At 42.1% G+C, this 26,546-nt stretch overlaps 2 protein-coding genes across 4 annotated transcripts; both read right to left on the bottom strand.

Moving 5' to 3' along the window:
• Positions 1 to 302: 302 nt before the first annotated feature.
• ralbp1 (ralA binding protein 1) lies at positions 303 to 9,920 on the bottom strand. Of its 2 annotated transcripts, XM_018678017.1 has the most exons (11): positions 9,824 to 9,920; positions 7,252 to 7,554; positions 5,741 to 6,172; positions 5,290 to 5,639; positions 4,601 to 4,762; positions 3,555 to 3,686; positions 3,145 to 3,255; positions 2,914 to 3,035; positions 2,688 to 2,808; positions 1,799 to 2,101; positions 303 to 1,020 (listed from the first exon to the last, which is right to left on the bottom strand). In XM_018678017.1, exons 2-10 carry the CDS (start codon positions 7,499 to 7,501, stop codon positions 1,802 to 1,804), a joined length of 1,980 nt encoding a protein of 659 aa, XP_018533533.1. In that variant the 5' UTR covers positions 7,502 to 7,554; positions 9,824 to 9,920; the 3' UTR covers positions 303 to 1,020; positions 1,799 to 1,801. The 2 variants fall into 2 exon arrangements, with proteins under 2 accessions (XP_018533533.1, XP_018533531.1); XM_018678015.1 differs by having other exon boundaries at positions 303 to 2,101.
• Positions 9,921 to 11,354: 1,434 nt separating this feature from the next.
• On the bottom strand, positions 11,355 to 25,809 carry twsg1a (twisted gastrulation BMP signaling modulator 1a). Of its 2 annotated transcripts, none has more exons than XM_018678020.2 (5): positions 25,084 to 25,809; positions 23,974 to 24,177; positions 16,908 to 17,007; positions 12,643 to 12,903; positions 11,355 to 11,833 (listed from the first exon to the last, which is right to left on the bottom strand). In XM_018678020.2, the coding sequence occupies exons 2-5, from the start codon at positions 24,103 to 24,105 to the stop codon at positions 11,652 to 11,654; spliced, it is 675 nt and encodes a 224-aa protein (XP_018533536.1). In that variant the 5' UTR covers positions 24,106 to 24,177; positions 25,084 to 25,809; the 3' UTR covers positions 11,355 to 11,651. The 2 variants fall into 2 exon arrangements, with proteins under 2 accessions (XP_018533536.1, XP_018533535.1); XM_018678019.2 differs by having other exon boundaries at positions 23,974 to 24,138; positions 25,084 to 25,805.
• Between the last annotated feature and the right edge of the window lie 737 nt (positions 25,810 to 26,546).

Genomic DNA, 26,546 nt, shown 5'->3' with positions numbered 1-26,546 from the left:
GGCTAATTTCCAAATCGGAAACCAGTTACAGCAATGACAAAAAAGTCGGGTGGTTCCACTATCTTTTTAGTGTTGAAGCCTGGACTCTGAAAAAACCCACCTATCACAGAGTCCACTTCCTCAAAATAGGTGCACAGGATTTATTTACAGCCTCATTAGACAGTGAGAGGGAGAAGTATTCAGAGAATGTGTAATGGAAAATGGGAATCACTAAATATGGACCACATTTCCAGTTAAACATAGTTGGATAAAAAGGTAAATGTTTAAGCTTTGTGTCAAAGAAAGAGACAGAGATTCAGAAAAATGATTCAGATTGACACTTTTATTCTTCACAGCATTATTCCGTCTGCAACAATAAGCTACAAAAGCCTGGAACAATATGAAAATAACCTTATGAGAAGCTTCTGAGCCCAATCTAGCATTTATCTGTTTCAGTCACAGGATTAATAAACACATTGAATCATGAGTCCGGATGAGATTGCTTCGATTTGCCCATGACCAAAGCAGACGCAGTCACACTAGCATACTTCATACAGGTCATTAATAATAAAAAAGAAAACATATGACAAAACATAAGAGCTGAAAACACAGTATGTTTGCAATTTTACAATAATATACAGATACGGTAAGTAAGTCAGGCCATGCTATTGACAGTACTTAGCAATAGACATGGGTCGGTTATGAAATGAAATGATTGATGTTGTGTTCACTTACTGCCGACTGACGCCACGAATAACAACTCCACACGTCAAGAGTTAAAAAACACGAACAAGTACACAAGTAAAGTAAAACAAGCCTCCTGCGTGTCTCTGGAGACAAAAATCATCACTACAGATTTGATATCCCATTTCCCATGTTTCCTTGTTTTGTGCAAAGAGAGGCAGAGATAACGGAGAGGACGATTGCACTGCAGAGAAAACTGTTTTATTTGTCTACATTTAGCAGTGATGGATTCTTTAGTTTCTCGTTTGCCGTTCGTGTTTTCATCCACAGGTCAGCCGCGAGGTACAAACACCACTGCTGTTCAAAGAAAAGAAAGCATCTACAATATATTTATACATATATTCATATATTACTACAAAGCTGTAATTTAAAATCAATGTATTTCTTGAATAGTCATTTGTATTCTTCAGAATACCACTTAAATATATAATATATAGACAGACCGATCATAAATTCTTCATTATTCAAAGAGCTTTTTTGTATTAGTGGTTCTCTGGGGGAACTTGTCCAGTCTGGCATCTTCAGGTATGGCACAATGGTCTCTGTCCTCACATGACAAATTTTCATCCAGGTAAGGGACAAAACAGGGAGTTACAGGGCTGAGATTATATCTAGTGATTATTTCTGAAGCCCTTACCTGTAAAAAATAAACTTTCTGTGAACTGCCTCTATCCTCTTACTCGCTTTAGAAATCCCTTCGTGCCTTATCCACCCCCCTCCTCCTCCTCCTCCATACAGGCTTGGCACTGTGGATTTGAAGATATGTTCCCTCCTCGTCACTCACACTAGAAGCCTGTTGTCCATTACAGCAGCTACTCTATTACTAGCTCTTCTGTGTGTGTGTGTGTGTGTGTTTTCTATGGGGGAAAATGGGAAATTGATTTGTACTGAGAGAGTCAGGAAGCCAAAGACATTAGACATAAGAGACTTTTTACATGGCTGCCACTTGGTGGACACTATTTACTAATGAATCCAGCAGTGTGAAATCTCCAGTGGATAACAAGTGACACTACAGGACAACTGACGCAACAGCAGAGACGCAAGGCAGCGCAGAGCCACCGAATACATCACCGACCTCTCACATGTTGGTGTCTCTCCTGTCTTTGCTTGGCGAGGGCTTTGAAGGATCCTTAGCTGCCTTTCCGTTGGCCGAGGCAGCTGTGTCGGGGCCGGCGGCCACTGCGGTGACGGAGCGTTTGGTCTGCTCCTCGTTGCGAGCCTCAGGGCTTGGCTGCGCGGGCGGCACCTGCTCGGCTGGTGGCTGGACAGTCAGTTCCTGCTGCAGTTTGTGGCTCTGCAGGAGGCGGAGCTGGACGCGGAGCTCCAAGATGGCTTCCTGTTCCTCGTGGATGGCCTGGTTCAGGTGGGTGTTTTTGTTCTACAGGGAAACAAAATACAGAAAGGTTGGTTTTATTTTGATTTTTTTCTGACTTTTTCTTGTGCTTACAGCAGCATTACAACAGTCTTATGTCTTCTGGTTTCTAAAGTTTTATTATGCTACTTTCTATGTTGCAACAGGTTTAGCACCAGTTGCAGACTAATTCACTTTACTTTTTCAAATAAAACATTAAAATGAAGACCTTAAGTAACAAAAATTAAAGTATGTTGAGAATATTAAATTAAATATGCTGCGATTTCAGACTGCATTAACTTCCTTAAATGCATTATAAATCAGAATAACCACTACAGATTATGTTTACTTGTCAATAGTACTGGTTAAAAATAGGAAATTAAAATGGGAAGAGAGCCCACTGAGGCTGCATATTTAAGGGACCAGATTTACGTGTATGCTAGTGAAAATATATGAACTATTACTGCTGAGGTCCATAAAAAAAGCCCCTGAAGAAAGAAACTGTTCATCAATGAAAATGTTATTCGTCAGCAGACTAGTCTCTAGATTTTACTCAGTTAGAGCTCAACATATAGATGATACTTAACCAATGGGTCCTGAGCATTTTTCTCACCTCCAGTTCCTCGTTTTGCTTCTGCAGATCTTCCAAAATCATCTGCAGCTCTTCCTCATCTTCACTCTCACTTTCACTGTCTGATGAATATTCCTCCGTCTCACTGCGACCCTGCTGCCGACTAAGGAAAACATCACTGGATTACACACTTAATAGAGTGTGTAGTGTCCGTTGTGCATCACATTACAACACATTTCATACTCAAACATCCTCAGCCTTCTCTTACCTCTGTATGTCTGCAATCTCCGCTCGCAGTCTCTCGATTTCTTCCTTCTCAGTAGCTATCTGTCTGCGAAGCACCTGCTCAAGAGAGATCAGCTCCTCCTGCTCTGTCAGGATCTCGTTTTCCTGATTGTGAACAAAAAAAAAGAAGCTTTTAATGCCGGTTTTCCAGGCATTTTGTTGGTGGGAGCGGATCCTGAACGTGTGTGTTGTTGTGTTTATTTGAGTGACTCACCTGTGCTAAGAGGAGGTTGATAACTTCCTCCTCATTCTCAGTCATTTCCTCTTTTGACACATCTTCCTTTGAAAGGCTTGCTATCTCCTGGGCTATTTTACTCTCACACTCCTAAAAGGCCGACAGAGGGAAGATACAGAAAGAGAGAACAATGGTCAAACAGTTCATGCAAACAGTCCAACAGTGAAGAAATCTGTTTGAGGTGTTAATTCAGCTCTATGGTCATTTTTTCAGCTGTGGTTTGTGGGTCAAGTTCACTCCTTCATAAATTCTAGTGCTCAATTTCTGGCAAAGAGTTTCCATAATACTGCAGGAGTGACCTCCCACACCAGAACAACTAAACCAAAATAAATCTGCCCTTAAAAGAAATTTAGAAACATATATACAGATAATATCCAGACACAACTTACCTGACGTTTTGCCTCCCTCAGTTTGCGTTTAAGAGCTGTCAGGATTCTCTGAACCTCCCAGAGTCGCTCCTCTTTGGACAAGTCCTTCACCCCCGCCTGCAGGTCCCTGTGCAGGCAGTTCAACAGGAACTCCTGAAACACACAGAGTCATGTTTAAGAACCCCTTGGTGTTTTATTTCCTCAAATCAAGCTGTAAAGTTAAGAACATCTAAACCAGGGTAAATCTTGTTTCCACTGCAGTGTGATGCATGTACAGGCAGATAAACTACACAGCAGGAACTTCAGGAACACATGGTGACAAAATATCAAGTCCTGGCACACTGAGAAACTGAGCCAAAGATAAAGATCTGTACTGCTGATGAGACAATGTACTATAAACAAAAGAAGCTTACTTTGCTAAATTCCTGCTGCATTACGGTGTCTCTGCCTTGTAACACTTTAATCCCTACTTAAAAAAGACAAGTATTTTAGAGAGCTTAGAAACAGCAATATACCCAGGATAATAAGGACTTAATTTCTACATATTTCTCTGAAGATGAACAGTATATGCAAGCATCATAAAGCAGGTGCTAAAAACAGCAGCACTGCTTTGAATAGTTTAGGTCCAGTGTCTTGTTCAAGGACTCCTTGGCAAGAAATGCACTGAGTTGTGATCAGTTATGTTCATTGATCATTAATCTGTACAACAGTTTTTGCTTTTTTAGATCAATTGACCCCTGTAATTCACATTTATATCCAAAAGGACTCCTCACTTAGTTTAAACGCTGAGAACTAATCTGATTCTATCCAAAGTCAAAATCTGCCTACCAGCACGTCTAAAATTAATCAATCAACATATGTTTAATTCATACAGAAATCACAGCGTAAAGACGACAAGCTGAGGTTTTACACAGGGTTGTGTGTCAGACTATTTTTTGTCTCCAGCTTCATATCAAAGGCACAGACATGATCATGATTATCTCTTGGCAAGACATAGAATAAAATGTCAAACTATTCCTTTAAATTATTAAATTATAACACATTATCTGCGTCAGGCCTGAACCCACCTGTCGTCTGATCTCCTCTTTGATGCTCTCCTGTGTCTCGGGCAGCGCCGGCATTGTTGCCATGTTGGACCAGCGGAGCGGTCGTACCACCGGCTTCAGCACTACGTCTCCAAACAGCTCCCTCACGTGTGTAAAGAACATGTAAAGAACACGGTTCCCGATCTAAACATAAGGTAAAAACAGTGAATACAAATCATGCTTGAGGAGTATAGAGCACTGCACAAACTAACCAGCCGAGTGATGTAGTCTTTGTATTATGTGTCAGACTGTGGTGTGAATTGTCTCTGTGCCAGTTTCTACACAACACAAATTCCTGCATATTTACTCAGCCTGATTAAACTGACTCTGGACTCCACTCATTAATTGAAAGAACTGTTTACTTAACAGTGATGTGGCTAGTGCTGCTGCTGGTTCAGAAGAAGTGGAGCAGCTACAGATTGTCCCCCTTTGGGAATAAATTAGCTTCACTAAACTGGGCCAGGGTTTCTGAGATGAACTGACTGTTTGATCCAATAAAAACTCACTTGGTTTGTTGCTAAGGGGAGGTTTCTTATCTTTTAGGTACAGTTGAGCCTGAGCCAAATTCCCATTTTTAGCATTTGATGTTTAGTTTCCCTGTTGCTGTTGAATCACTGCTCTTGCCACACATCATCATCATGCTCTGCTTCACCTCTCCTCCCCTCTCTCACCTGTATGGTTGGGTTGAGGACGATGGAGATGTTCTGAATGTTCATCTTGGTGTCGGCCTCCCTGGCGATGACGTGGTCCATGTGCGTGACGAGCCAGGAGAGGAGAAGCCGGCTGTCAGGCGACACCTCCGTCAACAGCCTCTGGAACTCTGTCACCTTCTCGGCCTCCACCTGCCGACCGCAGGCGTCCTCGAAGCGCTGGGCCAGGTCTCGGCCCAGCAGGTTCTCCGGCAGCTCGCGGAGGTACTGCTTCAGCAGACTGGCGACCGTGTGGGGGTCATACTCCTCCAGGCAGGGGCACTCCTCACGGTCATATGCCGCTTTCAGTTCATCCACCTTGGACTTCATACCTTCATATCAATCACACATACAAATAATCAGATTAACTAACATACTAGTTTTTGTCTTGTCAAGATGGAGTAAAATCAACAACATCCCAAAGTTTCCATACCTGAGACCCGGTAGATGCCCTCACACTTCATGCCATAGTTTTCAATGTAGTCCACGCACTCTCTGAAGATGGCTGGCAGCTGGATGCCGTCATACAGAGCAGTCCTCTTCACAGCTTCAGCCAGGGGAGCTCCAAAGATTGGCCTGAAGGTGGGGGTCTCCACCGGGACCGGCTCTGCCTCCGTTGTTGGCTTCTTCTTCTTCTTCTTCTCCTTCCACTGCTTCACCACGTCCGCGGCCGTCAGGTCTTTAGATTTCTTATCCTTGGCCTTGTCCTCCTTGGGGCCCTTCTCCTTCACCTTGAAGTCCTTTTCCTTTTTCTTGGAGAAGCTCGGCTTCTTGAAGACGTGGATTCCTTTGGAGCGCTTCATCTTGGACGGGCTCTCTGCTTCATCTGCTGAGCTGTCCTCCTGGAAGGCGGCGTAGCCCTCCGCTGTGAGAGAAGAAGAAGAGGCAGAAATAGGGTTAGAGCTGAAGGGAGAAACACCCCTGTTTTCTTATCCTGCTCTTACGACAGAACTATGATAGCAGTGAAATAGAAACAGGAAGAGAGATGTGTGAGAGAGAAAAGATAGCAGAGGAGGGGGAGAACAGGGACTTGGAAAAGAGGTCAGCCACCGATTTAGCATAGCTCCCACTGCACCTTACGCCTCTCCTCTCCAGAACCAGCTCAATTTAAATATTATTCCTCCGAGCAAACAGCTGCAGGATAGTGTCAAAGTCAGTAAGTGGCCTCTTCACCGTTTTTTCCTCCTCTAATTATCTCTACTCCGGGTTTCCCCCAAAACAGACACTGTGTATCTGCCTCAGACACACCTTCACAGGGCTCTCTGGGTGTGCCCTGAAACTGTCCATCTCTTCCTCTCTCCCACTGTACCCTGGTGTAGGGAGCTAAATACAGACATGGAAAAATCCTGATACAGAATGGACAAAGGGCCTGACAACCACTCAGTGAAAAACATTTTCAGTAGGAGGGTTTTTCACTGCTACAGGCCACATCAGCCAACCGGATGGAAATGTGGGAAGCTCTCATCGGCTACGAGTGAGGAGCCATTCAGCAGTGTTACAATGGTTTTCAGTTCTCAGCTGCTCTATTGTAAACAGAGTCTTACTGTCCTTCATGAATAAAAGGCTAAAAACTCCCTGATTTTTATAAAGGTGCATCATGAGGAGTTTAAAATTTATAAAAACTTTTCAGGTCCTCATAAAGTTTTCAGTTTTCTGATTTTTATCTTGGACACCTTAAATGCCAAACCCATTGTTACACTGTGTTTGTGTTATGTCCCTGACATCTGAGGACATGTTATCCACTTTCCCACAGAAGTGAGTGTTGGACACTTTATACTAAGATAATAAGGAACACTTACTCTTGACTGAATGAATGGATTAATGGGTTTTTTTCCTGAGTAAAAACACTTTCGTTGGAGCTACCTATAACTAACCAACCGACTAACCAAGTATATATGTAGAATTCACATCCATTCAAGTTCAAATTACAGGAGCATGTCTTACTCCTTTTCTCCTTCTTCTTGAACTTGTTCTTCTTCTTGCTGTGCTCTTTGTCGTCGTCTGAGACGTAGGCGTCAGGTGCCTCGTGATGGTGGCCATCGTGAGGCGGCGACGGTTCGCCGGTGCGGTACAACCCAGGGAACTTTGTGGGGCTGATCTCCTCAGAGCTGGGGGTGCGGGCCACGCCCCCCGGGTGCTCGGCCCTGCGCTGCTCGGCAGGGCTGCTGCTGGGGGGCAGGAAGCACTCGGTCATGGCTCTGGCCTTATCACTCCTCTGGCTGTGGGCACATCACCTCTCCATCACACCTGCAGTGAGCAGAAATATAAGACACAACACAGATAATCTAGAGGGAGAGCAGATCAGTTTTCATTCTTTCATTATTCCTTCTGCTTAGATCAGAGCAGGTCTACATATTTTCAACTGTTATCCAGGTATTGTGTATGTGACAGGCAGCAGCCAGGTTGGTGTGGTTCTCAGGGTGTCTTAAAAGCCATTAATAATATGTTTGTATACTGCTGATTAATACTAAAGAAGGTTATTTAAAGTTAGGTGTTAACAAAAAAAGACTGGTTTGTTCAGAAACCATGTTAGACAAAGTTAAAAAGCACAATAAAACAAGCTGTAGTTCTTTCCTGCTGTAAATCTGACACTCGCAAAATCATTTCACCAAACTTATCTTTTTGATTACATGTTTAACATTTTTAACCATAACATAGTCCTGGTCCAACTATGTAAAGCACTTTTTAAACTTTATTTTGAAAAATGCTGTAAGTTAATGACTGTTAAGTTCTTCCTCTTTCTTTCCTGAGTATGTGGACGATGACTGCAGGAGCAGAACTGCAGCAGTAAAGTCCACCCACCAGATGGGGCTCTGCCATACGAACAATCACATCTTCAATGTCCTTCAGACATCGACAGTCAGCAAAAACTGAACTACAGTCCACCTCACCAACCACAGAAGCTTCGTTTTATCAGAAACACACTCCACCCTGATGAGTGTGGATGAGCAGACATTTATTCATCTGATGAGCTGGACGTTCACACAATCATCTGACAATCAGGAATATGATGTAAAACATTTGTAGATTCTAATTTAGACTTATTTAAAGTAAAGCTTCTTCCTGTTACCTCCTCATTCCCTCGAACATCATATGTAAAATGTGTGTATTAAGTAAAATACATTGCATATGTGTGCAGGTTTTCTGACATACCTTTATAGGATTATATATCCAGTTTAAGTTTATTTTTATACAACATTTTAAAATCTCCTTTCCTAACTGATGACTCAGGGTGGGTTGGATGGTTCACTACACACATTATAAAGTCATAGTAAACAATTATTTATCAAGAATATCTTTGAAATAAATAGATACATACTCATTATAAATTAACATTTTAATGAATGCATGTTAAGGTCCAAGCTATGAAAAACCATTAAGAAGAACTGACTGTGTATCATAAATAAACCATAGCACATATTTAATTATAATCAGTATATTTGTCTCTTGGCTCTTTTTAATTGAGTTTTCACTTTATCCCACTGCAGCATTCAAAGATGTTTATCACGTAGGGAAGGTTAAAGGATTAATCACACCTGTCATCAGCTAATATTATACGCTATATGATGGTGATCTATGGTTGTGGTGACTTTTTATGAGCATTTTGACCGGATGAAGATCAGTCTGAGATCGAAATGTTGTCTTTGTGAATAAATTGTGTGGCTTGAAGTCGGTGTGCAGGCGTTAGTTTATTAAATGATGCCTTCTTTTGATTTGTTTTGTTTATTTCTTCATGTCAAATTAAGCAAATAAATAAACAAAAAAGAAAAACGGAATTCCCCAGCTGTCAGCTGAACATGTTTTAGGAAGTAGATTAATTCACGCCATCACTGACAGGGTGTGTTTATAAACGATAAAAGAAGATAGGCTTTAATTTACTCTGCTGTTTACTGTAAAATGATAAAATCTTTCTCAAACTGACAGCAAGTTTTCCATGTTGACACCAGAAACAACTTTAAGTTCAAGTGGGCAGTTTTACCAAGAAATTAAACAGGAAGATCGACATGATAACTGATGCAAAACAGCAGAAACACATTCACCAACACTGTCTTCATTTAGCTCTGGATATAAAACTATTAATAAAGTATTAATCTTAGTCTGTCTGACATACAAATACACTTAATCTTCCTTCGCTGTGGGCAGATTATCCTCACGACTTTCTTCCTCTTCCTTATTCCAGACGAAAACTACTCAAACACAACAACTACTCACAGTAACACCAACTTGCTGTTAAAATACTCAGGTTGGTTTCTGTTCTGTTGAATTTAAGCATATTTGGATTAAAACCAGTCATAAAGTAGAAGCTCTCCTCTGAATGGAAGGGCCCATATGCTAACGTTACTTCAGCTAGCTGCTAAGCTAGCTGATTAGCCAGCCTATCCGTCACGATTAGAGCCGCTGTGTCGCCCAGAGGAAACCAACATGAGACACACGGTTAGCTACGGGTGCTAAACTCTATCTTGTAACCGCCATACTGCTGTTGAACGAGCAAAACACAAAAGACAAGAAACTTTACCAGGCACTATCCCGTTCGGTCAATTGTGGAGCTTCCGGTTGTCTGTATACTAAATAAACCCGTCTGCGCTTGCGCGGCAGCACAAGTGCACGACGGGGAATGTAGTTCGAAAGAGAACGCCTCGGCTGCTTGGAACTCTCACCGCAAATGTATAGTCTATGTAGGGTTTTCTTGGCCAAGAATGATCTGGAATTAATGAGGGATGTTTAGGCTGTGGTATCGTTTTGATCTTAACCACGAGATTGCTGTCATACAAGCCCGTGGACAAGAGAAACTGTCAAACAGTGTTTCAAAAAGAAGCTATAATCTAAATTTGGTGAAACCACTTGTTATTCTGAATCATGTGTACTTTCCCAAACCCTGTGGTTGGACTCAGAGGACTGGTGGTCATCCTGACACATGAAACACATTAGTCATCTGCAGTGGTGGAAAGTAACTAAGTACATTCACTGATCTAGACTACTTTCCTTAACTATTTTTTTTTATTATTTTTGAGGTACTTTACATTAAAATTAATCAATTTAATGAAACTTTACACTTATATTCTACTGTATTTCTGTGGGATATGTCATACTTTTTACTCCAGTACATTTATTTTACAGCTTTAGTTAGATTAAAACTATACACATAAAGAAAAACATAACTTCTTTTTTAACCACACTGTTAAAAATAAAACCGGTGGTCTCCATCCTTTGTGGTTTTTAACCTATTAAAGCAAATCATGTGTAGACGTGGTGACATTTCAGAAGTCTTTGAAATATTTACCCTTTAAATTTTTTTACATGGTTTCGTTTCAACAACAAAACTATAAAATATTCAATAAAACTTTAATCCAAAGACCAGAAACCTGAAAATAGGTTTGTGTATTTTTCTTCTTTCCTTTCCTTAGTCATCTCATGTCCCCTTGGATTTATCAGGCGATCCTACAGAGAGGCCAGATTTATACTTCTGTAAGTAAGCAGGACTTTTACCTGTAACAGAGCTTTTCTGTATTACTGTATCTGAATACTTTTTCCACCATCTGCTCCAAACCCACAGCTGCAGTCGCAAAATGAGGTCGTGATTCAATATCATAAAAAAAAAGACAAACAAGCTCTCATTGTGCGTCTGGTACATTAGTCTGTGCAAACTGCTGTTGCATGCCAATTGGGAACAGAATCAGTGATAGGGCACCCTGCTGCCTTTTGAAAATGCACTGGCATTACAAAGAGCATTTGTGTGTGGCGGTTAGAGATTGGCATCAGTAAACGTTCCCTTTCCCCTCCACTTGCACGAGACGGTCAGTGAGCACTGAACACCTGTGGACCAGCATGGTATAATAACAACTTTGTTTCCCCAGGAAATGATGCGTTTCCTGACTCAGGCAACACTAGGCTAAGATTAGAGCGGGAGACAGGCAACGGAGAAGACAAACATTTACTATTCTGCTCATGCTGTGCTGTTTTATGCAGCTTTTTTTTTAAAAATCAAAATATAGCAAAAGGAAGAAAAGATATTTTAAAATCAGACTCCTTTCTGTGAGACAAAGCAGTCCACGTCACCAAACTTTTCTTTATTTGGCATGAGACTGGGATTTAGCAGACTGTAATTGTAAAAATACATTATTCATATACACCTCTAGTAAAAAACACTATTGAAAACATATCTAAAAATATACAGTGAAATATAACAGCAGAATAAAAACAATTTGCAGGGGTAGGAGGAGGAGGAGGGGTAAGGGGTATTTTACAAGGTAACCGAGGAATGCTAACACATAACAGTCATAGTTTCCTCTGCCCTCAGTCCTCTGGTGTAGCCCAGACATTTGGTACCAATATGTGCCCGCACTTCAGAAGAGACAGTTCATGCACTTCACAGCCTTGCTGCCGTAGTCCACGCACTCAGGGCCGATGCACTGGCAGCAGGCGTTGTGAAACCAGCGGTACTTGGATCCTCCCATTGACTCACAGTAAAGTTTGCACTGACGGATGGACACGCAGTCGTCAAAGTAGACCACTGTGCACATGTTTTCTGAAATAAAATGGGAAAAAAAGGGAGAAAAGAAGCAGAAGAAGACGTGAGTCACAGATCCAGTAAATGTGGTTTATGAAAACAAGCCCAGTTTTAAAGTAATTACCTTTAACCCTCAACGTTCCTACTTTTACTTCAGGGGTGAAATGAATTTGCTGCAGCTAAGTACGACCATATGTTCTGGTGAGCTTGATGAGTTAACTGCTCAGCTCTGTGGGAACGCTCCTATTATGAGTGAGTCTTTATAGCAAATAGCACTGGTTTAGAGATAGAGAGTGAGCGAACGCCAAAACAGCCACAAATTACTTTTTTTTTTTTTTTTTTTAAATGGCAGCAGAACAACATCTTTCAACCCAGTTACAATTCCCTAAACTGGAGATGTTCTGGCAGCAGATGCGACCCAACCCGAAATGGTCTCAGTTCAAGACTTTGTAGTCTGCCTCAGCTCTGAGTCTGGCCTGATTTTATTACCACAGCATGCATAAATGCAAATGAAAGATTTGACTGGACCCGACAGGACCAGAAAACTGAAGAAATGTGAACAATTTTCTCACGTAGCGTGACTCGTGTGGAACTCATTCAGAAACTTTATTAGTCATGAGGATTTGGCACAAGCAGTAAAACCAATGTGACGCAGCAGGAAATGAAAAAGCAAGTGACAAGCTAGTTTTTCTTAATTCAGGTCTGTCAGAAGCAATGAATGAGTTTATTAATGATCATTGTTGTTTTACTGTTAAATTATCTGTTGAGTCTTGATAAATTTGTGGTTCATATAAGTGAACTAACACTGTGAGGAACTCTGCCGATACCTTGAGTGTCGTAGCTGGCGTGGATGCTGTTGCCGGGCACGGACACGTTCTGGTGCTGGTTGTCGAGGGACTCCAGGAAGGACACCAGGTTCTCGTGGTGGGAGAGCTCCTCAGCAACGGGGAAGGACACGACCATCATGTTGATGGGTGCGTCGCCCTCCGTGAGGGCGCGGAACAGCGAGGGAATCGGGCGGTGGAGCTCCTCCACGGTGCTCTTCGACGTGGCCGGAGAGTCGCTGTAGTTCTTGGGGTTACACATCCCTGACACAAAAGCAGAGACAGAAGAGGAGTCACTTCATGTACAGAGTGTTGATTTTCTCACTGACCTCTGGTGGTATTTCACCCATTCAGATACTTTTAGAGAAAACTACATTTTATTAATTTATTTTGCCTTAAAACAGTCACAGTTTCAGACATTTAAAAAAGTCTGAATCAGCTTTTAAAGACCCAACATGCTCTGACTTCTACTTCCTTTAGCGATTTGTTGAACTTACCCTTTTGTTTTAAAATCCTAACTTTACTCAGACTCCACAGGTTTAACAGTTAAATAGTTTCACACATGATTTCCGCTCTCGGGGGACGTTCTGTAAAACCACACCGCTTGTCAAGACTATCTCGTCTCCATTAGGATCTTTTTAACACTTCATTTAATTTCCAAATACAGTAGTAATCACTCGACAAAGTCCCCACATCCTCAGATATGATCTTTCTAACCCTTTAAATGAGTCAAAGTGAATTATAGCTAATGGGTTAATCATTTAATGAGGAACGGAGTTTGACAGAGGAATTGGATTACAGACCGATGCTAAAAGCAGAGCCGGAGCAGCTGTTTTAGATAAAGCGTACACATGGGTCCTCCCCTCCGTGTCCTCCCTCCCTCCCTCTAAAATACAAACTGTCCTCTCCCCACCGCTCCTCTAACCACTCGCAGATACACACTTCAAAGTAGCCAGCGTTTGGCACAGACAACATGTTTAGAGGGGAAATTTACTTAAAGTGGTCATAAGGCTAGTGCTGCAAGAAAGAAAACGAGAAATACATATTTGCTCCGAGCTACAGGCTGTCTTCAGTGTGTTGTAAAAAGGCCTGTCCACCGCTGGAACATCTGTGCAGCAGCAGCAGCAGCAGCGAGTTCAGCACTCAGTGTCAGATGCTTGTATTTGTGTTCCACATGAAAGAGCTTTAATAAAGCCTCCTTGTCAGCACGTACGGCAATATCTGTCTGTCAAAGCTGATCTGAGAGCATGCTGGTTTTGCAGGGGCAGGAACACACACACCTCCACCCTCATTACAGTACAGGACCAGGACCAGAACCTCCAGAGGAAGCAACTGTTCACTGTTCACACATGAACTGCAACCCTGAACTTATGGAGGCATTACCCAGAGGAGATGTATGTGAGAACGCAAACGTCAGAATCATCGCTGAGCAGGACATTAAACTGACTTTACCCTGCCACCTCCCTCATACAAAGCCAATATGTGCATAGGGCCGGTCACTGTCAATGATGTTTCTGTCCTGCCTCCTGCACGCTCCACCCAGGAACCACCCCTCACCAAAAGCACCGAGTGTTTTTCAGTAGGCGAGAACACATCTGACACAGATAAACAGCTGTAGAGACTCAAAGCAGCTGTGAAGAGACAAAAAAAAATGACTAAAGAGAGATGTAAAACAACCAGGAAGAGCTGTACGGCAAACAGGAGACACAGAAGGACAACAATACTCAAATGACAACAAAGGCAAAAACACAAAACAACAAAAAACAGACGACAACAGAGACAAAACAACCAAAGAGAGATGTACAAAGTAAAAAGAGGAAGAGCTGCAAGACAACAAAAAGAGATACAAAATGACAACAACTGACTACAAAGACAAAAAACACAAAACAACAAAGAATAGAGACGCAAACAACCAGACACAATGACACAAAACAAGACGCAAAGCAACTGCACCAAATGTCCCACAACAGCTCCTTTTACATCTTATTTTACAACTCATAAAACCATAAAGTGGATGTAACAGACTGTAAACATATAAAATGACCACAAAGACACGCAAAACAACCACAATGAGACACAAAATGAGAAATGAAAACCACTAGAAAGAGAAACAAAATGGCTGCAAAGAGACGCAGAACGACCACAAAGACACACAAAACAATCTGTAACACAACCAAAATGACACAAAAACAAGATGTAAAATGACTAAAAACCAACACAAACAACTAGAAAGAAATGCTAAATAACCACGAAGAGACACAAAACGCCTACAGTCAATGTGGACATTCTTGGTGTCTTGCTGCTTTATAATGGGGGCCTTCTACATGTCTACAATCTGAGTCTTGAAGGTGTTTTTACTTCTTTTACAAACGTGCCCCTGCTGATCTAAAGATGAAGAGAGGCGTTAAATCAGCCAAATGTTTTCTTGTTTCACAAATCCGGTTGTTTTGGATCTCCCGGGGATTTACACCCCCACTGCTCCCCGGTCGGAGGCTGAAAGTTAAAGTTCATTTCAGGAGGTCGACCTCCTCGCTCCTCGTCCCCCCCTTCTCTCTTTCCTCCAGCTCCTCCTTCCTTTGATCTCTGTGTAGGGACGATATTCCTTTAATTTCCTGTCGGGCGGCAGACCTCTTGGCTCTGCTCTGCATCAACCTCCATATCGTCACCTCTCAGAGTTTCTGGCTCCACTCGCCTCACACTCATCCTGTATCAGAGCAGCAACACTCTGAATAAACTGACTCCTCTTTTAAACCCTCCTGCTCCTCCACTGCCAAGTGCATTAAAGCCACAGGTCTCATTTTTCACAGGGAGAAAGTGCTCGGCGGCGAGGCGACTGAGAGATTGTGTCATGTAAATGGAAAGAGATTAGAGCCAGAATCATTCTGTGTAAATTAGAGTCACAGTGTGATCAGTTGTATGGCTCATTTCCTGCTGTATTTAACTGATTGAACATATTCACCTGTAAGTAATTACACTGTACATATCTAACTCTAAAAACGAATGAATGCTGCATAAACCAATCCAGAAAATGACTTTGCATGACAGGAATCGATATCTTGAACCTGAATTTGACGATCAGGTTAACGCAGACTGCACACTGTGAAAAACACATGCAGGTAACTACTGCTACAAATCTTTGTCCTCATTTCTTTTCTGTTCTGTCACTGGACACCAGCTGCAGGTGGCAGGTGAAAACAATCAGCAGCAGCACCTGTTAAATCTGTCACATGACACCAGAATCCCAGAGCTGTAACCCTGTACCGACTGTTTTAAATACACTTTATCTACAGTAACATGTCCACAACAATCTGCAGAAACAGCCAGACTCATGTCATCGTCTTATCTATTCACCTGCTTTTATTTTTATTAACCTTTAGACAAACCTAAGACAAACACGAGGGCTTGGATGTGGTCAGCACATATTGAATGGGTTTAAGCATTACTGACATTATGTCAATAAAACAGGTCTATAATGGGAGGGTTTCTTTGAAGTCTGTGTTTAGTAATAGCTTCTTTTTTTTTTTTAATTGCGACCGTAAAAATCCTTGAAAAGGTCGACATCATGTTTACACAAACCTTTAGGGACAACTTTAATGAGCCATCAATATTAAAACCCAGGATCCTTGATATTAAACGTCTCACTTTCTCCCAAAAAAAGGCTGAATATGTGCACGTGCTGGTTTCTAGTTAATCTGGATTTCTGTTTAGAGGTTATGAAGAACTGAATCAAGCTTTTAGGTAATCATTAAAACTGAGTTTCCCCACACGCTGCCTTACGTAATGTGTTACTTTCACCCTCAGAAATATCTGTAAAAATCGGAATCATGTGGCTGGGACCAATAGTTATGCTAATATTTACCTCTATCTACCAGTATGTGCTCAATAAAGCTGCTTCTGACTCGAGATGATGGAGTGAAATTTCTGATCGAACGTTAGAGCTGGATTTACTACACTGACATCAAAATCGATTTCATGCCTGTGCTTTCAGTCTTACAAATCTTTTTAAAAGTGCATCAGTCCAGTACGAGCCTGACAAATTCAAGTTGTGATGTTTACTGGCACTGATGTCTTCTACAGATGTAGAGCTCTGCAGTCGTCACCAGTTGTGTGTCCTGCTGCTGAACTGTCCGTTTGAACCCGCTCGGTTACTGTACGTCAGCGCTGGCCGGGGAGCAAGTAAAGTTTTCCACAAGTGCGAAAGAACGCTGACTAACTCTCTGTCAGCTTTAAAACAAATATGTTGTTAATAAACCATTCCCTGCACTCACCCACGCAGTCGCAGCACTCTTCCCAGAGGTTCCCCAGACACAGCATGCACTCTTTACAGCAGGAACAGTTCCCGTCAGACGGACGACACTGGCACAGCTCCTGCAGGACACAAACACAAACACGCATCAGTAAAGACACACAAAGACAAAGCTGACACCGAACAGAGATCATCATCGCTGATCCTCAACACAAAATATCACAGATAAAATTGTATGATTGTGTGGAAGCAGGCCGACAACATGGAGACAACGTGAAACTTTCTTGGGCTGTAAACTGGGGATATTCCTTTGTGTTGTGTTGACAATGACCACAGATCTGATCACAACCAGTCAAGGCAGACAACCGCTCACCTACAGCCTGGTTCAGCTCCAGGTTTCTACATGTTAAAACCACCAGTCGCCAAGTACTAGCTCATGGGCGACAAATAACATTGATCTGACTTGACTAAACATTCACACCTCCCCCCAGAAAAACAACTGGAAAATCAACCAGCTTTTCCTTCAAATGTTCTTTTCATCTAAACCCAACATGTAGAAAATTACTGAGGTGGTAAATCTCTCTCTGTGCCACAGACCAGGCTCACAGATCTGAAAAAGCAGACAAAAAAATTACACAAATGGCCGTAAAATACTGTTGTCATACAGCAAACCCAAAGAGCAGTGCTGCATAAATAATACTGTCAACAGAATATGATCTGCAATCATATAGAACAACAATCTGAAGTATAAATAGGTTGAGTACAAACAAGTCAGTATTTATGGATTTCTCATTTCTAAATTTAAGCGTCATTATTGTTCCTTTAATTATAAATCAGCCAAAAAATTCATATGCTCACAGCTCACAGAAGTGTCCATCTCTCTAAATTACATTTTTATAATAAAGACTCAGGTTTGATAGGTGCAGTAGCAGCATCAGTGTTAAAAGAAAAAGCAGACAACGTGTAGACTCACTGTACAAACAGGAGACAGTGTACCATTAAAAACAACAACACAACAGCAGGTTTGCTTCACATACAGTAACTATTACACACAAGCCGTTACAAGACGGAGCGACTGTGCGCTGCACATGGCATCAGAGGTATTTATCCAAGAACAGACACTGTGATAAAAAATACTGCAGACCTCCAGTGTGCTTGTGTTCGTGAACAGAGCAGGTTTGGACACGTTAAAGTTTTCAACTTTCAGATTATTTTCTTGAATGGTTTTACAGTGTAACAGAGGCTGAGCAGAAGGCCTGTAACTGATTTCAGAGCAGTTTTTAAGACAAATCCTCATAAGATGGAAGATGCAAGTCTGTCAGGTTTGAATGCTAACAATTAAAAAGTCATGGAATCAGTTTATTTACCTTTCAAAACGATGCTAACAGTGTTTTTTCCCACACCAGTCCTTAAAATGCAGAGGCCTGATAATTAGACGTTCAAGCTGCGTGGCTACTCGCCCGATGCAATCCTGTTTATTTATTATTGTTCTGTTATTTCACCAGGTCAAAACCAGGTCAAGTCTTCAGGGAGTCAAGTTTCAAGTAAGTCGTGTCTCAGATCTTCTGTTCGGTGACTCTGGTCTGAGTAAGCGATGTAAAATGCATCGTTACCAGCAGAGAAATGTCGCCACAGACGCCAGATTTAAAACTCCCTGTATGTATGTGAATATTTGACATAGAGAGCACAGACACAGGGATCCTCTTAGAGAGAAAGCTCCAACATGGAGGACCCATCATGGCTGATATCACACTTCAGTGGTGCAATTAATCAAATTATGTAGATGCACATGATATGTAGTAAACTTTGGTTTTTGGGACCCCCGGGCGGTTGCATGCTTTGCCTGGTTGTTAATCCAGCCGTGTGTAAAGCACATAACCTGTGATTTAAACACAACACTGCAGCCAAGCAACAGTGTTTAATACTGAAAACGTAGTGGATGTAAATCCTGTTCTTAGCACAGTAAAAGGCTGAGAGTTTCTCATGTTGCCTTTTTATAGAGGGAAGATAATATTATTACAAGAGCTTCTGCAAACATCCTCAAACACAAACCTCTACAGCTCCTCTACAAACTCTATGAAAAAAAAACCCAGCCTCATTCCTCGGCCTCGACGCGGCTCGTCTCCGGAGGGGGGGAGGACGAAGAGACAGCGAAGGGAACTGAACTGAGACGTGTCGGTGGGACTGAAAAGTGGGTGAGACTGCCAGAGGAGTTCCTCCTTCTCCCCTCCGAACAGGGAGCACATTCCTCCAAGTCAAGGTCACCGCGATGGGGGAGGAGGCGGCGGGAGGGAGAAGAAAACACCTGGAGAACAGAACATGGCTGCTGCTGCTCCCCAACAACACTTTCCCCCCTCCTTCCCTCCCTTTCTCCTCTATTTTTTCTCTGCTCAGCCTCCCTCCTTCTTTTTATACTCACTCCTCTCTCTTTCTCTTCCCTTTTGCTTTCTTTTCTCTCTTTTAAAAATTTCTTCCCCCCAACCGCTCTGCTTTTATATCGTCGCACAAGTCATCTCCTACACGTAAACAGTCTCGGCAATGATAAAAGACTCTCCAATGACTCACCAGTGAGGGATTGCAAAACCACACACAGCTCACTTAATCACCAGGCTCTCAATCCCAAACCTCTGATCAACATCTGATCCCAGGAGTAATTATGACTCTCAAAGGTGGAATTATAAGAAACTAAACAGCTGCCCGAGGGAAAAACATGCAGCTCATATTTCACGAATCAGGGGAAAAAAGTACTTTTTTTTAAACAAACTCGTGAAGATAGGAAAGGTTTTATCAGACCTGGAGCTGGAGCTGTGAGGCCTGTTAGCCTAGCCTAGCTAAAAGCTAAACAAATCCACATCTAGCGTCTTTATTTTAGCTTAGCTTAGCATAAAGACTGGAAACAGGGGGAACAGCTAACCTGGCTCTATCCAGTGTTAAAATATCGGCTTACCAACACCTTTAAAGTTAAACAGATAACATGTCTTATCTCTTTTGTTTAATCCTTATACAAACACGAATCTAAAAACAATTATTTGTTGTTATGTTCTTTAGCCATTTCTTAGCTAGCGAGAACTTCCTGTATGATGCTGGATGGATAAACTGTTGTAGGTCAAGAAATAGTTACGCTCTAAAGTGACAAATGATCATTTTTACACCTCTGTTTGTGCACGAGTTAAACAAACAAGAAGTAAGGTGTTAAACATGGACACTGGTCCAGGGGCCCAAAGGGTCAGGGGGCCCAAAAGAGACACAAAATGACCACAGAGGGAAATAAAAGATTTGCCCAGGGAGCTGCTGTCTCTGCCTGAGCTGTTAAATATTGTGTTTTAGACGTGCTGGTGGCGTTGTTTTTGAATTTAGGATAGCTGTTTTTCCCCTACTGCCAGTCTTTATGCTAAGCTAAGATAAGCTAAGCTAAGCTAATCGTGTTCTGGCTCTAGTTTTATATTTATGAGCGTAACATTGACTTTCTCATCTACATCTGCAAAAAAAGTGTATTATTTCCCAAAATGTCAAACTGTTCTTTTCATCACAGCTAAAAGCAAGAGGAGGACCAGGTCTGTGCTCTTGGCTGGAAGCACTTTAAATAAGATTTCATAGAAATCCAACTAAATCTAAATAGATTAAATAAACAGAAACTGTACAAGAGCCAAAGCTCTGAGTCACAAGATTTCCATCCGAGGATCATCTGCCTGAGCCTACAGACAACTATTACTGCAACGGCTGATCACCCAAAAGATTAGTCGACAGGGACTTTGACCATCGCTTAAACATTTCACAAGTCATTTATCAATTAAAAAATATACATATTCACAGCTTCCAGCCTCTGAGATGTGAGTATTCACTGCTTTTCTTTACCTCATATGACCGTAACTTGAACATGTTTGAGCTTTTGGACTCTTAAAAGGGTCAAAAGAAGCTATTTAAAGACTGTGATATTTGAACATGTGATTTTGTGGCATTTTTGTCTGAAACTTTACAGAATAAACAAACAAACTAATCGTAATAATCTTGAATTGCAGCCTGACAAACACCAGTTTCCTCAGCGAGATGTATGAGGTTATCTCGACGACTTAAACAGCTCTCATTAGGCTTCCCTTGCTGCAAAGAGGAAAACCGCTGTAATCAGTCAAAACTCAGCTGCAGTGAGACACAAAAGGACTCCGGAGAGAAAGTGAACATGTGCTGCCTCGTCATGCCGAGCAACCGCTTTGAAATCCGCTGCCCCACCCTGCCTTGACGGAGCTGGCTTATGAATCTCTGCACAACTTCACAGGTTCCCAACTGTATATTTCCCCTCAACCAACCTCCCCCCACATCCACACACAAACACACACCTCCTCCTGACCTTAACCTCCCCTCCTCCATCCTCCTCCTCCTCCTCCTCCTCTCATGTTCTCCCACCCTCAGGGGTTTTGGGGAATTCAGACAAATGACTTGAGATGGCAGCAGAGCGTAAAAGCGAGCGTCAGACAGCAGATCCCCACTAATCACAAGCAACACAACCGAGCTTCTACAGAGGAGCTGGAGGCGGAAAAAGTTTCTCCTTCACGGCACACGCACCATCGCTCTCGCCTCTGACAGCTAGCGAGTTGGTGTCGGCAGGGTCGCGGAAGCTACAGAGCCCGTTGTCCCGAGCAATGATTCATCAGGCGAAATAAGCCACCTGGAAGTAAAAGAGGGAAGGAAGAAAAAAAGTGGAGGCACAAACGCTCTGTTGATAACAGGATGTTTGAGTTTTTAAAGAAATTAAAGCCAGAAGGAGCAGATGTTGGTCGTTCAGTTTGGTTCTCTTGTGCCCCCCCCCCCAAAAAAAGGCTGAAAATGTAGATTTTAATTATCTAATATGGATAAAATAGAATTCACTGTGAAATTCAGTCTGTAAAAAATGAGCCATAAGAAAATAAATTTCTTGCTCTGACTGATCTTTTTGTGATTAGACTTGAAAAGCAAGTATTTTTCTCACATTTTAAAGTTCAGAACATTAAATTTTCAGATCAGGTTGATTGATTTTGATAATCAATTAAATATTTTAGCCACTCCTCAAACAAAATGAGACATTTGAAGATGTCATGTGGATTCTGTGAAGCTGTGATTGGCTCTAATCTCCAACGCTAGAGTGATTAATCAATACAATTTATCAACAATTTTGATAATTCATTAGGAGAGATCATCTGATTAAATAAAAGTTACAAAATAAAAGTTATATACTCAGTACATCTGCTGCTTTTAGGTTTTCAAATGTGAGTATTTAAACTGTTGATCAGATAAAACAAACAACCGGGAGACATCACCTCTGGCTCAGGGAAAACTGATCAATTGATTACTTGTTAAAAAAAAAAAAACTTGACCAATGAATCAGTACTTAAATAAAACATGAATTGCAGCTCTGGTCTTCTGCATATTGTCACTGAGCAACAGGTCCTGTGAAAATCCAGATGTGTTGATGTTCTGTCAAAAATCATCTTTTAGATTAAAAATAGAAAATCTCCTGTCGCTCTAACAAACAGACCAAACTCTGTTTATCATTCTTGATATTTTCAAAGTTTCCTCGCTGGATATCAGAGACGATCGCTGGCTTTTAATGACTTCTTAGTCTTAAACTGATCTATAATTCAGCATTACTCTTGAACTTGCCGGACCTGATTCTGCAGCAGTTTAATCCACTGACTGTCACCCAGTTAGAGGGAGATCGTACCTGTTGGAGTGGGAACGACACTCTCCATTCTCCTTATTACAACAGTTACATAATACTTCCTTACATTGTTGATTATTTATAACTGTTTCAGCTCTACTTAAACTTGCAGCATCAGTTTTTCATCATTTCTCGTTTCCTTGATCCATATTCAGAGCTGAACGTCCTGTTTAAAGTCTGTCAGCCTCAGCTACCTGCAGAACACGGAGGTCAGACAGGTGAAATGGCCACTGAGGTTAAATACAGGACTTTAAACATGTTAATGACGGAGGCAGAGCCACTAAACACACACACTCATGTAAAACAGAGGACAAGCAGCAGCTCAGATTGAACTTGACAGGAGGTGGAAAGACTGGCCAACACCTTTTTTTTCCCATCTTTTACCACCCCTCATCCCATCACCCACTGGGCTTCAGACGTGAGGGAAAATCTGACACAGAGGAAGTGATGTTAGAAAGTAAAACAAAAAAGGTGCTGACATGAAAATAAATCAAAAAATTACTGAGCAATTTCTCCCACAATCCCCTGCTTCAGGGCCGTGCGCTCTCAGACTAACCAGCGTCAGTCTTACAGGTAGAGAACAAAACCGGTATACATATTAAACAGGACAGTTACTGTGGATAAACTCAGTCCTCTGCTCCTCTGCAGCTCGCTCTGGGAAAAAGCTCCCTCCCAGACTTTGCTTGGCTTATCGAAGGAATGTATCTGCATTCTTCACAACAGATTCCATCTTTGTTCTCGGGCCCAAAAATCCATCTCGTTCTGAACTCGGGCAGATTTTAACTTGACTTTGGCTACTGCTGAATATTTGTTATTATATAAAAGAAGTACTTGTGCAAAACTGGCGCTCGCGCTTAAAGAAGTACGAACCAAGCCGAGGCACATTCTCCTCTGCTTAATTCAGCTGCGAGTTGAAGGTTGTATTTTTCAGTCTGTCCTGCTAATTTCATGCACATTTCAAGATTGTGACCGCTCTGCTTCTCTTCTTAACTTGAACTCGACTTCAGCTGCAGACAACATTTCATCAGTGTTCTTGTCAGGAGAAATAACACTCTGTGTTTACGCAAAACAGCTGTAACGCTGTCGGATGAAAAGCCTGAACTTGATGAACTTGATGTTTCCAGCATTTAATCTACAGAGAAGAACGTCACGCTCACGGGCTACACTCAGCACTCACCAGAGATTATCTGTCTGCAGGCACAACGTGGCCTGAGCGAGGTGAAGCTTGTTAGCGAGCAGTGATGTACAGGAATCGTTTTACAGTATCTTTGAAGGTGAAACACACGTTTTCATGGAGTTTAGTGACTGTTTGACACCAACAGACAGACTCTTTTCCAAATTTAAAGTATTAAAAGTCATATCTTGTATTGTGTATTTTAAAGTGTGAAAACCTTACCTGTATGAGGCACTTGCTGACGTCGCTGGCGCACAAGGCTTTGTTGCAGCCAGAGGTCAGAGACAGTCCTGATAGGAGGAAGAGGAGAGCGGCGGCAGTGGCGGTGGGGAGGATCAGCTGACCAGGCCTCATCCTGACGGCTCACCAGCACGACACTGGAAACACCTACGTCAACACAAGCGAAGGACCCTCAGAGACCAGCGACTAAGACAAATAAACAAAACCCTCATCAGAGAAATTCCTCTGGAGGAAAAGTTAAGCGCTGCAAGTTGGTGCATGATGTGTCATGTGTGGTAAAAATACAACACTTTGAATATGTAAAACAACAGAGAGGGTTTCTTGACACTAAATCTAACAGTTACAGTGCAGAAAAAAAGGAGATGGAGATGACTTGAAGCCTCTTATTGACTTTCCAGATTTGATCTTTCTGAAAAAATATCCTGCTTTTCTTTATCTTCACCTCCTCTTTTTCAGTTTAAGCAGCTTTCAGAGCAAAAATCTACATTTAATGAAGGATTTCTACTTATATTTCCTTCATATGTGTACTATATAAAACGAGCAAAGATCATGTGTACAGTCAGAGTGACATCTGAAACCTACATCTGAGTGCCAAGACTCACACACCTAGGCTGCAAACTTCAGTGAAAACTGAGGTGAAAATTGATGAAAATCACAGGTTTGTCATGCAAAGCACTCATCGGCTCTGACATGTAAACATCAGCTTTCTGAAGAACGTGCGTCATGTTTCATTCAAAGCCAACACTGCTCACTTTTCTGTGGAATAACACACACACACACACACACACACACATCTGGCAACATCAGCTTCCTTCACCTATTTTTTTTTTCATATGTAGCGCTTTAACACGCTGTCTGATCTCTGCTTTTACACCTCACCACTTGCTGCACATTGTACCATTACACATGACGGAGAGAAAACATGTGAGGAACATTAGCTCCCTCAGTCATGAACGCGTTTCTTCACCTCTTTTTTTCCCCCTTTGCTCATCGCTAACACCAAAACTTTGCTTCTTTCGAGCGCAGCCGCAACAAGATCGAGCGCAAAAAAACAGCGACATAATAAAGATATAAAGGAGCATAAAAACTCACCACGGCGCTGTTAACAAGTTCACGACTTTTCTTTTCCAAGGGGGACCGGGGTTGTTTTCTCTTTGAACTTCTCCAGGATGGTGTGTTCTGCCGCCGCTCAAGTGTCCACTGTGTCCAGAGGGCGTCAGTCTCTCCGCAGCACAAAGCGACAGGCAGTCGAGCGCCTTAAAGGCACACACTCCATTTTCTACCCAGCGTCTGCGGAGGAAAACACCGGGCCTCGGGTCACACACACACCGGTTGAGCGTCCTCAGGGCAACGGGCATGAATGATCCGCCTCATCAAACCGGTAAATAATCACCAAGTGATTAAATGCACAGCCGCTCCATGTGGAGTTCTGTGCGTAAAAGTCCTGTGCGTAAAATCTTCTGTTTATCTCCCTTTAACCAAGACTCAGGCCACTGATAGCCAACCCATGTGGGATCTGTTTGGCCTCTTATGCACAAGCGTATCCACCCCCCAACTCCATTAAACAGCCTTTTGTCTCCAGTCTTATCAGTGGCCTTGTGGGTGCGCTCATTAGGTGAGAAAGGGCGATTCGGAAGCTGTGAAGCTGAGCGGACTTCCCGCTGAGACGCGTCCCCACAGCTCATTTGTAGTAACTCTCCCCGCCGCAGAAAAAGCTCTGACAGGCCATTTAAACTCCACAGGTGTTTACATGTGTTTTCCTAAGAACTCGTCAAAGCCACAACAGGCCCCACTTCCAGCCTGTGGATCAGCAGGGGAACAGACACAACCAGTCGAGGCGGGTACATTTACATTTTCAATCACATTCAGGAAGAGTAACAACGAAATAAATGACAACGACATGAGAAGATAAATTAAATCCTAACTATTATATCTACAGAGAAGTGAGGGCTCATGAGTGAGGCGGTTTCCTCAAAGTGAAGGTCTGTGTATGGTGGTCCTGAAGGTCAAAACACAACGACATTTCAAAAAACACAAATTTCACAAAACAAGGCGACATTTTAAAAAAGGGTGGCGCAAAACTTCTTGTTTGTGATTGGACAGATCCTACGTCAGTAGCTTGTTTGCGTATGACGTCAGCGAAATGCAGCTGGACCACGGAAAAAAATGGATGTTGAAAAATGAAATGCAATACCGGCAAGAGCCGCTAGGGGCTGGCTCCAAAAGAATCGGTAACTTCACGGACTCCCATTCAAAAAGTGCCCACCCTTTCATGAAATAAAGAATCTAATTATTAAAAATTCTAATTATTAAATTAAATTATAATTAGATATTAGGCCTTAAAGAGAGGTATGTTTGGAGGCGTCTGGGTTGATTGACCAGGACAAAGACTGTCATACCCAGAACTTTTATTAATTAGTGTTTCATACCCCATTACAAGTCTAAATCCTGCTTTCATAATCTGAACTGAATAAGTATTAGCCACAAAAAAGTATGAAAAATAAAAGTACTAATTCAATTAAAGGCACAAGGTGAAGATGCATTTTATAACTTTA

The sequence above is a fragment of the Lates calcarifer genome, linkage group LG4, assembly GCF_001640805.2.
Source record: "Lates calcarifer isolate ASB-BC8 linkage group LG4, TLL_Latcal_v3, whole genome shotgun sequence".
In the NCBI taxonomy this organism is placed as follows: domain Eukaryota; kingdom Metazoa; phylum Chordata; class Actinopteri; family Centropomidae; genus Lates; species Lates calcarifer.
Note: the sequence above shows the minus strand (reverse complement) of the source record. Positions and strands in the feature narration are given on the sequence as shown.

Excerpts from the sequence above, each read along its gene's own strand:
- ralbp1 (XM_018678015.1), bottom strand. The coding sequence starts at position 7,501 with ATGACCGAGTGCTTCCTGCCCCCCAGCAGCAGCCCTGCCGAGCAGCGC. Across the intron at positions 6,173-7,251 it reads CAAGAAGAAGGAGAAAAGGA|CGGAGGGCTACGCCGCCTTC; the intron begins GTAAGACATGCT and ends CTTCTCTCACAG. Across the intron at positions 5,640-5,740 it reads GGGCATCTACCGGGTCTCAG|GTATGAAGTCCAAGGTGGAT; the intron begins GTATGGAAACTT and ends ATTGATATGAAG.
- twsg1a (XM_018678020.2), bottom strand. The coding sequence starts at position 24,105 with ATGAGGCCTGGTCAGCTGATCCTCCCCACCGCCACTGCCGCCGCTCTC. Across the intron at positions 17,008-23,973 it reads TCAGCAAGTGCCTCATACAG|GAGCTGTGCCAGTGTCGTCC; the intron begins GTAAGGTTTTCA and ends TGTGTCCTGCAG. Across the intron at positions 12,904-16,907 it reads AGAGTGCTGCGACTGCGTGG|GGATGTGTAACCCCAAGAAC; the intron begins GTGAGTGCAGGG and ends CTTTTGTGTCAG.